Source organism: Eretmochelys imbricata, chromosome 25, assembly GCF_965152235.1.
Source record: "Eretmochelys imbricata isolate rEreImb1 chromosome 25, rEreImb1.hap1, whole genome shotgun sequence".
Classification (NCBI taxonomy): Eukaryota; Metazoa; Chordata; order Testudines; family Cheloniidae; genus Eretmochelys; species Eretmochelys imbricata.
The window spans coordinates 15,417,217-15,429,345 of record NC_135596.1 but is presented as its reverse complement, the minus strand read 5'-3'; the positions used below and the strand labels follow the sequence as shown (position 1 = coordinate 15,429,345).

The window sequence follows — 12,129 nt, the reverse complement described above, 5'->3', positions numbered from 1 at the left end:
AGACCCCAGGGCAAGGGGCAGACAGAGATAAAGGCAGTTTGTTACCTAGTTGTTGACATTGGTTAGTAACGGCTGGACAGACTATTAGATAGTGAAGTTAGTATGCATCAGTCTTCCAGCAGCTTCCTAGATCTTGGTTTGGTCTCCTCAGTGATTCATTTCCTGGCAATGGAAAAGTCAGCCATTATTTGTCACACACAGCACAGAGCACCCATAGTCGGGCAGCATTTAGGAGGCTCACTTGGTCCCAGTCTCTCCAAGTCTGTAATTTGTAATGATTTCTCGTCACCAGACATGCGGTCCGGCTCACAGGGGACGCCACATAACTCAGAATAACCACCCCTGTGCCGGAAGCAGGAGCACAGGGGCTGCCCTGGCTTTAGCACTATGCTATTTTTATGTAGCAAAGTGCTCTGGCTCCAGAGACTCTTCCCTGTTTATTGTGGTTTCACATCCTCTAGCAATAAATGCCTGGGACAAACTGGAGTGAAAAGTTTGGATTGGTTCCACAAGTGTGTCCGTAATTTCACCGGCTCTGAAATGGTGTTTGGTCACTTTTAATGGTACTGACTGACACGAGGTACCCTTCCCCTCCTCACACCCTCAGTGAGCAGGGCCAGCTCTAGGTGTTTGCTGCCCCAAGCTCCGAGAATGCAACTGCCCAAAGAAACAAAAAAAGGGTGGCCGGAATACCGCCCCTGGAATTGTGCTGCCCGAAGAACGTGCTTGCTTTACTGGTGCCTAGAGCCGGTCCGGTCAGTGAGGCTGCGATCCAAATGGAAACTCTCCCACTGACTTCAGTGGGCTTTAGATCAGGCTCAGATGCACACCAGCTGTCCCTGCACAGTGATTGCTTCCCCAGAGAGAGAACGCTGCAGTAGCTGGGTGGCGGTGAACTAGAACTGGCTACATTCGCCTCCCCCGCCACCTAGGGTGCAACTGACATCATGGCCCTCTTCAGGGCAGAGCTCAAGTCAGCAGGCCCCAGGGCTGTGAGGAACCTGTGTCATCGCTTTCTGCAGCTTTTCAGATGGGATGGAACATGGGAGATTTCAGAGTAACAGCCGTGTTAGTCTGTATTCGCAAAAAGAACAGGAGGACTTGTGGCACCTTAGAGACTAACCAATTTATTTGAGCATAAGCTTTCGTGAGCTACAGCTCACTTCATCGGATGCATGGGAGATGTTTATTGTTGCTAATTTTTGTCAATTAGAAGCAAGAGCAAACCACCCCATGTCACCTGCCGGGTTATCATCTGCAGCACTTGGCACAGACAGCAAAGGAGCCAGCCCGTGAATCACCACCCTGGGGGGACCCCTCTACAGGTCAAAGGGGAGCCCATTTCCCTGGGGTGTTCAGTCCTCGGGCTTGCTACTGAGGCTGCCCCGGGGGGGCGGAGGGGGAGGGGTCAATTACTGCTGGCTTTTAATGACTGAAAACCACCAAAATCTTTGTATTGATTGCTCCAAGATGGGCAAGACTCAAGGGACAGTCAGACTGGCTGCTGATGGTGTAATTGTGAGACAATAACCGCACAGGGCAGCACTACTTTGCCCCCTGCAGATCCCAAGGAAAGGGGAAGAAAACGGCAGGGGAACGCCATGTAAATAACAGAATGGACCAGTTCCAGTGTGCTGGCCATTTCACACCTTTTCTTTGCACAGCTACCCCAGGCAGCCTCCTCACCCAGTACACTGCTCCACTCCTGATACTCTGCACTGGAATAGGTGCTGCCCGGGTGCCATGCTGTGGAGGGACAGTCTGGAACTTCCTGCTCATGGCTGTTGTCTGAGCTCCACTCATGTGCCAGCTGATGCCCTAAGGTCTTTCCTGAAGGTTGGAGCTACCAGACTTCGTACTAACAAGGAAAGTTGTCTGTCCCTCCAGGCAACACAGGTCCAAGCCTCACCGACTCCCCAAACCAGACAGATACCAATCACCTCCGATGTTCCCCATTTGAACAGGTGACAAATTGGCTGCTCCTGCAGCATAGCAGGGGCTGCACCTCGATGCATATTTACCTGCTGCAAGGGAGGCAATTCCTGCATCAAGGCAGCTTCCGAGGGGCTGAGGAAGCCAAACATACAGAATCCAGGAAGCTGTCTTACCACCCTGCTCCTCTCATTGAAGCTGGGAACAGCAGCCTTACACTTGCATGTCCATTTGGGATGTGGCGGTTAAAGCAGTTATGTATGCCAGGGCTCCTCAGTTCTATTTCTGACTGTGTGGCCGTGGGTCCAGTCCCTACCCTTTGTGTGCCTCAGTTTCCCCATCTACAAAATGGAGTTAAAAACACTGTCCTATCTCCTAGGGAGGCTCCAGTCACTCATGCACCTTCAGGCCATCAGCTGGAAAGTGCTAATGAAGGGGAAAGGGTTGCATGCATTGCATGCTGGGATATCAGGGACACCTCACCATCCTTCTCCCACTAGAAAACAAAACTAACTTGCACACTGCACGACAGTGGTAATATTTGGAATCTTCCCCCTCTCCAGCACTCAAACTTTCCTCCACCCCTGTTAATAGGAGCCTGCTTCCTGGAATGGGGGAGCCAGTTTAATGGGCCAGGATGCCGCTTCCTACCCCTAAGTACCCAAGCTATGAATGAGTCATGATGCTTCTCTGGCATATGAACAGTGCTCTGGGAAGCAGCTGCTTGGACTTTGATTTCAAAGCTCACCCAGTTGCCTCCAGCTCTTCTAGTTCTCTATAGTTCATGCTCCCATATAGTGCAGAGCCCCAAGGCTATGGAGAGCTTCATGCTCACTGTAGGAGAATTACAGAAATGCTTTGAACAGATACTACACTTGGTTATTACGTCTCTCTCATCAGCAGCACTTCCTGGGCCGCAGGCCCCTCTCCTGGTGCTGGAGTTGTTGGGGGAGGGGGCCTTCTCTTCACCCCAGCAAATAAGAGGGTACAGAAATTCATTGTGGAGGAGTCCGGCTGGTGGATAAGACCTGCCTCTCGGGTTTTGCTTTTTTGTTTGACAAGATCACAGCAAGAGCTGAGAAACAAAAGCCTTCCCAGGATCTGAGCGACAGAACGAAGCAGGGAGAAACAAATGACAGAAAGAAAGAGAGGAAGGAAACAGGCTCTACTGGAAACTGAAAGGGAGAGAAGACAAAAGAGGAATAGGAACCGAAAACATGCCAATGAGAGACACCAGCTTTGGGGAGGACTTGGTGAAACAGCCAGTGACCACCCAGGACCTGAGGGCAAACCCTCCACAGGCCACGCAACAGTGACTTACATGGTCTCCACCTAACCCTTCCTGTAATTTTTTCTGCAACTAAGTACCACCACACGGCCTGGCACAATTCAGCACAGCTGACAATATCTGCTCAGGAGAAGCCCAGACAGGATTAGCAAAGTGGGGTCTGTGGGTCAGGAATGAGAGGCACTGGCAGGGCTATGCCTGAGAACCCAGAACTGGAATAGCTGTAGGGCGGGGGCTGCAGTTTAGGGCTGTGGGGCATGACTGCCCAGCACCTGTCTGCACTCTGCTTTCCTCTGGCCAATGCCATCGGACTCTCCTTTCCACACGCACCACAAACCATTTTAAAATAGCCTCAAAAGCGCCTTGGATTGGAATGGTCAGGTTGCCTGGTCCCCCACCCCCATTTTACATGGATATACCTGGATGTCACACACATCAGTAAAAAGAAAAGGAGGACTTGTGGCACCTTAGAGACTAACCAATTAATTTGAGCATAAGCTTTCGTGAGCTACAGCTCACTTCATCGGATGCATACTGTGGAAAGTTTAGAAGATCTTATTATATACACATAAAGCATGAAACAATACCTCCTCCCACCCCACTCTCCTGCTGGTAATAGCTTATCTAAAGTGACCACTCTCCTTACAATGTCTATGATAATCAAGGTGGGCCATTTCCAACACAAATCCAGGTTTTCTCCCCCCCCACCCCATCAGTAAATGCTAACAGTTCCTTTCAGTGTGCCTGCAGAAAAGGGCATGTGTAAATAAAGTCACAAGCATCCCCCCACAGGGCTGACCCCTTGCTGATCGTTAAGAAGAGAGAAGCAAAGTGAAAAGACAAAGATCTGGCTCAGACTGAGACACGATCAGTGAGTGCCTGATGATGGCAACTGGAAAGGATCCAGGCCCCTTTGCGCTGGTTTTGGTCCCAGCCTGAGGGGGAAGGGTAGAGCTTACTTATTAAATGTCCCACCATTAGATTAAGATGACTTGCTGTCTGATGAATGTGTTCTACCATCCTGGCAGCAGGGAATCCAACCAGCCACCCTCCTGGGCAGAACTCGGCAGTTTCAAAGGGAACAAAGAGGTGGTTCAGGGGTCAGCAACCTTTCAGAAGTGGTGTGCCGAGTCTTCATTTATTAACTCTAATTTAAGGTTTTGCGTGCCAGTAATACATTTTAATGTTTTTAGAAGGTCTCTTTCTATAAGTCTATAATATATAACTAAACTATTGTTGTATGTAAAGTAAATAAGGTTTTTAAAACATTTAAGAAGCTTCATTTAAAATTAGATTAAAATACAGAGCCCCCCAGACCAGTGGCCAGGACCGGGCAGTGTGAGTGCCCCTGAAAATCAACCCGAGTGCTGCCTTCAGCACGCATGCCATAGGTTACCTACCCCGGTCTAGTTAACCTAGTGATTTCTAGTGTGCCCATCACCATGGAATCAAGGCACATGATACAAGAATTACAGCATCACAGTGCTGTCTTAAGGCTGTGTTGTTTTCGCCTCTTGCAATGAGATCTTATTTGGAGGGAGAGGCCTCCAGGAGGAAAACTCCACTCGCTGAGATTGACTATCAGGTATTTGGAGAAGACTGGCAATTTGGCAAGGAGATATGGACCCATTCACCTGAGTCAGAAGAACATAAGACTGGCCCTACTGGGTCAGACCAAAGGTCCATTTAGTCCAGTGTCCTGTCTTCCGACAGTGGCCAGTGCCAGGTGCCCCAGAGGGAATGAACAGAACAGGTAGTCATCAAGTGATCCATCCCCTGTGGCCCATTCCCAGAGTCAGTCACTGATTTGAACCTCAGCCTAGCTTGGTTGTCCCACCAAAAGGCAGTTTATGTGTAACTGTCTGCTGGCCTCATTTCTAGCTAGGTTCTTATATGCCTGCCATCACCTCAGTGTCCGAGTTCATTTCCTGACAGATTGGGGCCCACATCACAAACGCCAGCGTAGCTAATCATTGGTGTGTCACCTTTGCTGGTGGTCTCAACAGAGGAACTAAGAACTGAATGGGCCCAAGAGACTGAATTCCCTCCAGCCCCTAGAGGTGAGCCCTTCCATGTCAGGACACAGGGTATAGTTAGGGAGGCATGCCCAGATGTCTGCCATCCCAGGGACAAGGAGACAACATAGATTTCTAGAAAAAAGAAAAGGAGTACTTGTGGCACCTTAGAGACTAACCAATTTATTTGAGCATGAGCTTTCGTGAGCTACAGCTCACTTCATCAGATGCATACCGTGGAAACTGCAGCAGACTTTATATATACACAGAGAATATGAAACAATACCTCCTCCCACCCCACTGTCCTGCTGGTAATAGCTTATCTAAAGTAATCTTCAGGTTAGGCCATTTCCAGCACATTTCTAGGACTCCCAATCCAGCACTTTCACCAGTGCTGCATTTACTGAAGAAGGCAAAACCTGGAGAGGGTTAAAAGCCAATGCCCACCCCTCTATCCTCTAATAGACTGGCATGACTAAGCCATGGGTGAGAGCTGGGTGTCTAGTCCATCCAGGACTACGCACCCCTGTCTCCTTTGGCAGCTTCTCCTACAGGCCCATTCGGAACGGGTATCTTTTTAAATAGCCCTGACCCAGTCCATTCAGAGAATGCAACTGAAACACCCCCACAGGCTGGAGAAGGAGAGAACCCATCTCCAAGTGAGGGCCCCACAAAGGAGGCTGCAGCTGCTCCTCCTTAGGAGACAGCACTGGAAATCGATAGGATGAACCTGATGAGCAGAGGGATCAAATCAAATCCCAGTCAGACCCCATGTGGTTTAAGCAGTGTATGCATACTCAAATCCCTATCTCCAGGGGCCCCCCATTTCCTTTCCTCCTCCCTCTACCCCGCCCCCTGTGCACACCCACAGAGAAACATCAGACATATGACCCTCCTGAGCCTGCCCCAGGAAAGTCAGCATGAATGTGCCTGTAATACACCCACTGGTACGGATCTATACAAAACACACGCATCACAGATGCAGGCCTGGCAGGCTACAACAAGGCAACATTCATGCTGTAAGCGAGAAGCCTGGCACTGCCAGCGGGGAGCTCAGCTCTTGAGCCCTTTCCTGATTCAGATCCCATCATTCATCTTCCCCGTCCCAAGGGATTGTTTGAGTAAGCATTCACACATACACACACGCCTAGCCCCACTTCCAGCATGCAGCAAGGAACCAAAGGCTATGGATGCCTTTAATCAGAGCAGCTCACAGTGGTCACTCATTAATCCTCTTTATTAGAGCTGCACAGCTGTCTTACAGGTGTGGAAACTGAGGAACAGGGACTTGCCCCAGGACACAGGAGTCAGTGGCAGAGCTGGGATTAAAATTTACTCCCCTTCTAAGCACTAACAACATTTGCTAGCCCCTCTTCCCAAGACGATGATGGTGCAAAATCCTACAAAAGAAGTGTTTTCCCATAGTCAGGAATAAACCAGATCAGATAAAGAGGTAGAATTTCAAAAGCCCGTTCAGTAGCATTTATCTCTGGAGCTGAGTTTTTACAGTGCTGGAGCATCTCCAGTGCTTCTCACTGGTCACCCTCTCTGTTCTCTCTTTTTGGACACAATCCCGGCTGCCTAGCAGGGTCCTGAACCCGCGGGGAAAGGATGTTTCTTCAGTCACTGCTCGGCTCTCTCAGGAGTGCAATCCACTGCAGTGCAGACAGCAGCTATCTGGGAAATTCCTGCCTGACATTTCCAAGATCTCTCTTCAACTCCTCCCGCAGCTGTGGATTCCTAACTGAGGGCATGTGTTAAAATGCAGCCTCCTGCCAAGGCTCATGGGGTGGGGTGGAGATAGGGAGGCAGGTTCTTATTGGTTGCTTTAGATCCTCTATTGCATCCAACGGGTTTCTTTGGTGGGTGGGAACAAGAGGAGGGTGCAGAGAGCGGTTTCTCCTGTCTACTACAAAGCTGCCTTTGGCTCAAGCTTTCTCCTTGCTATTTCACTCCCTTCCATCTTTCTCCCTGTCCTTTTCAGGGCTGTTGCACACTCCAGAGGAAGTTTTCCCCTTAGAGGTTCCTTCGTTCTTGGCCATCATCAAACCTAGCCCAGCAATCCTGCCCGTCAGCCTGTGGCATGCATGCTTGGTTCATTGAATTGCTTATCATGTCCTGTTCACCCGCCCAGCCCCCTGCACTGAATGAGTGGAGACCAGACATTTGTTTTAATCTTTGCACTGGTGATGGTCCTTAACAAGGCTGCTCCTTCAAGAGAAGCTGATGCTTAGTGTCCCCTGTTATAAGTTCTGAAGTATGTGCCTGGGGAGGGGTGATTCTGCCCCAGATATGATTGTTAGCTATGATTTTTAAGAGGAAGATTTGCTCTGGTAGGTCTCAGAGTGAGATTTCTGCTCGGTGGCACTCCAGTGCCAGGGGCACTGGCTAGCCTGTGGAATTCAGAATCAGTCATTTTACCACTAGGGCAGCAGTTGGAAACTGCTGGTGTGAAATTTCAGTTCCCACTGAAAAGGGAGGTCCCCATATGCACCCAGTAACCGGCCCCCTCATTGGCTAGCAGCAGCAGAGATGTGGGGGATGGGCCAAGGAGAACGAGCTGCCCCTCTTGCTGTGGCATGCCAATAGATGGGATGGTGCATGCGAGAAGCTTGCCCGCACTGCCCAGGTGAGGCCTGTTTGAGGAATCCACGCTGCTGGGCTGTTGAATTACCTGCCAAGGCAGGGTGGCTTCTCCTTTCTGTTAGATGCTGATGGTGTAACATTCAGCCCAGACCTGAGCAGCACATGGGCCTCGAGCCATCCAAAGCACAACACACTTTGCGGCAGGCCCAAAAGGATCAGATCAGCAGAATTATCTGCCCAGATAAACCATACTTGTGCAGCAGTCCCCGGGCCAGGGAAGGACTGTGGGGTTGTGACTCCTGCTGCTGATTTCTAGAGTATGTTCCACCTGGGCTGCTGGGTATTTTCACAGCACAGAGAGTAGGGTCGCTGCAAGAAACATGTCTTTGCATCGTGCCCTGCAGGTTGCTAGACCTGGGCTCTGCTGGCTGCCAAAGTGAGCAAGCCCAAAGGCAAAGGCCCCCAGATGAGAAAGTCATGGAGTGATTAAACTCAGGTTCAGAGAGAACCAAAGGTTTCCCAGCTGTTGTGGTAAGGTAAGAGAGAGACGGGGCTCCCAAGTTGGGCCTCAGACCTTTGCAGACGTTTGTTTGCGCCAGCCTGCAGAAGGTGTCGGTATGTTCTGCACTCACTGGCGCGTCCAGGTGGACATCAGGAGCAGATCTAAGGTGGATGAGACGCGGGGGTTTAGACACCCCGTCTCCTCCCCTTTTGGATGGGCGTCGTCCCTGTTCTATGGGATTCCGTTTTAAAGCCATTCCCATTGATTACTCACATTCTCATTTCATATTCTAACCGTCCTTTCCCTCCCACAGCCCTGGCTCTGTTTCCTGGATGGAGCAACTCCTAGGGGAGCAGAAGGGGCCAGGGAAGAGAAAGCGAGTGTGAGAGGGACCGTCACCTGGCTCCATTCTGGAGTTCAGCCCACTGTCATGCTGAGTCAGCTAAGAGATTGTGCTGGATGCAGCAGGGACAGGGCCCTCACCCAGGGCTTAATTTGTCATGAAAGAGGTGTTGGGACTCAAGCAATTTTTTTACATTCATAATGGATACAGCAAGCCCAGAGGTGCCGGGCTATGAACTGCCAGGCCTAGAGACGCTGCGGCTCAGTCCTGGCGAGGCCTGCTGGTGCAAATTAAGCACTGCTCTCCCCTCTGTTAGCTCTCAGAACCAGAGGTCTCAGTGAGGGGAAAGATTCATAGACTCTAAAGTCAGAGGGTACCATCATGATCATCTAGTCTGACCTTCTGCACTTTGCGGGCCACAGACAGCAGGACTGTTCCATACAGGGCTGGCTCCAGGCACCGGCTTTCCAAGCAGGTGCTTGAGGTGGCATTCAGAATGGGGTGGCAGTCTGGGTCCCGTGGCGGCAATTCGGTGAGAGGCCCCGCCGCTCTTCCAGGAGTGGCAGCAATTCGGCAGTAACTCTGGTGCTGTTGCGGAGGTGGCAATTTGGTGGCGACTGCTTGGGGAGGCAAAATTGGTAGAGCCGCCCCTGGTTCCATATGAAGTTTTTTCCTGGGGGAGGAGGGGATTCTGGTGTGTGTCAGACAGACTGAGCCCTGGATCTCAGAACTGCAGTGTGAGGTGAGGCTGGGGGGAGCATGTGGACTGATTCCTCCGTTCCTTCTCTCCCTCCTGCAACGTGCCCTTTTCTGTGCCTTGACTTTTCTCCCCAATGTAGTCTGAAACCCTGCTGACTTTATTGTGACATTGCTTGGGGCGGAGTAGGGGAGAGCCTACAGGATCCCCTGCACCTTTCCCCCACTCCGTTCCTCCCAAGAGCAACCCATCCTTCTAGACAGGAAGAGCTGGATGTGGCTCCCCTCCAGAGCCCATCAAAGCTACTCCTGGGTTAGCCATGCGGGTGAGTGAAAAGGACAAAGACTGATAACGCAAGGTGCTCCTTCTCCCCAGGGCTCAGGTAGCTGCCTCTAAGGGCCTGACTGCCCTAGCCACTAGATCACATGTCCTTCCTGATCTGAGAATACAATCCAGGAGTCCTGACTTTCAGCCCCTGACTTTAACCGCTAGAGATACTGCCTCTTCCCTTCAGGCTCACAAGCCCTCTTAGCTGCAGTTTCCTTCCGTTCCATACTGCACACCACTGCTTTGTGGGAACACAAGGGTGAGTTGAGTGTCTGGATGGGGTGCAGAGAGGCAGGACTTGCAGCCCCACATCCCTGTGGGTGAATGGAGCGGTGCAGCCTGTCCCTCCCAAGAAGCTCCCACTGTGGAATCACTGCAGGCTGCTTCTCCCTCTGTGGAATTAACCAGGAAAGCTCCGTATGAAGAATGAAAAGTGGCTCCCTACCAGCCTGTTTGTAGATAAAAGTAGCCTGAGGAATCCTGGCTGAATATGCTCCAGTCGGATTAGCCTGATGAACACAATGCCAAGCATGCAAGTTCAGGCACAGGGGAAGGGGACCAGGGGCACTCAAAGGCCCAGCACATTGTTAAGCATTTCTTCTACCAGAAACCTATCTCCACCGGGGGAGCGTCCTGAGCAGTGATGACCCTCTGTTACTGGGTGCCCAGTGTACTTAGCCACCCCAGAGTGGTAACTGTGCCATCTCCCACTGTTTCTAAGGTCTCTTGGCTCCTCCTTTGCCACACACAAACCAACGGGCTTATATGCACAGCAATCCACTCCCTCCACTGGTATGGGTCCTAAGCGTAGCTAAGTAATTCTTCACGTATTCCAGAAACGAGTCTCATCACAGCAGCTAGTACCAGGCATAGGTGCTGCTGACACGCCATCCCCACACAGCTCAGCTGATACACCTCAGCCCTGACCTGCAGCCCCCCAACTGGACTAGTCCTGGGCTTCCCATATAGTATTGCTAATGCATCTCCAGTCCCTATCGTCTGTGAACACCCATCTGTGCTGTCTTCACTGCACAGCAGGGGTCACACACAGGGAAGCCTGAACAGCTCTGTCAATATACCTTAGTTCTAACCTGCTCTTTTCCCAGTATTGCTCCTAAACAGCTCTGCCAGTGCTCCTGAAGCATGACCAGCAGCCAGCGTTAGGCCTTGTCTTAGCCTGTCCTGTGCTAGTTTGAAATGTGGACAAATGCCCAGTATGGGCTCAGCTAGGAGGTAACTGAATTCACTTCCCTTGTGACCCAAGTGACATTTACAACTAGCTATTTAAAGGTAAAAAGGCAATGCTTTAAAACCTACAGTACACCAGGGATATGGTAGAGTTCAGGAATGAATTATCCATGAAAGCTACACCATGGATATTACTGGAACAAGGGTTACAGGGAAACCTGACAAGCGTCAATGGGGGGTAAGGACCGACTCCTTGCTTAAAATATAAATCAACTAAAACCAACTGGTGGAAAATCATTTCAAAGGTAACACTTTCCTAATCTTTTGGGAATCCAGGGGACTAAACCTGCTGCTGGCTATTCAATCTTTCCATGTAATCTATGCACAACACAAAGACCTTTCCGCTCAGAAATTCTCTGTGACTGAAGATGGGGGTTGGGTGGAAATGTCATCTCCACGTTAACTATAATGTTGCTGCCTTGACACTATCATTAGAGCGAAATCTAAGAACACTGTCACAGTGACCACAGTCCCAACATTTTGCATGAGAAGTGACAACCTTCTAACGAAATTGTACAGTCATTGGGTGTAGCCCTGACAGTTCCAAGAAGAAGGATTCATCCCATGGTCCTGGAAAATAAGATGCCAGTCCTAACCTATCCACCTGCTACACCCTTCCTGGCAATTCCAAGGCTGGGGGTTTTGGAGTCACAGTATGGATTGCAGAGATGGTACAGGAAAGCAGGGGACAGTTTCTGATCTAAGTTGGCCCAGTGTAAACCCCACTGACTTAAATGGATTTACTCTAGATTCACACTGAGACTCTGAGATCAGAATTCATGTCTGTGTCCCTTCTGCCACCTGAATCTGTTTCACCCTGTTCAATCTTTTTACCCAGGCTGCCCAAGAGGGAAATCAAAAACTCAGCAAAAGAAACACAAGCCATTAAAATGTTACTTATTTCTCCTCTAATGTCAAACTGAAAGGCTTGGAGAGATTGAGCAGGCAGGGGCTTCCTCCAGCCCCAGCATGCTTCTAAGTGGCCCAGAAGTGTTCATTACACAAGAAACTTACTCACAGCAGCATGTCAGATCCTTAAAATGACACAGTGCATAAACCAAATACCAGGCTAAACTCCCATTTCCATGCCAATGCCTGGTAGCCACTTAGAGTATATTTCACCCCTGAAAGAATGTAGGGGTTATGACCAGAGATTTTCAGGCAAATCATTTACCCATTTACAAATGTAAG

The 12,129-nt window shown here is 50.2% G+C and overlaps 1 protein-coding gene across 3 annotated transcripts in view; it reads right to left on the bottom strand.

The window, feature by feature from the left end:
- The window catches only part of HOMER3 (homer scaffold protein 3), a 32,729-nt gene that overhangs the window by 19,587 nt on the left and 1,013 nt on the right, over nt 1–12,129 (bottom strand). Inside the window, exon 2 of one of the 3 annotated variants that reach the window (XM_077842014.1) lies at nt 46–162. The exons of 1 other annotated variant lie outside the window; for it this stretch is intronic. In XM_077842014.1, the coding sequence (XP_077698140.1) occupies nt 46–59 (14 nt within the window). In that variant the 5' untranslated portion in view covers nt 60–162. Of the gene's footprint in view, nt 1–45; nt 164–12,129 lie in introns of those variants that run through there. One more of the 3 variants, XM_077842015.1, reaches the window with a different exon arrangement.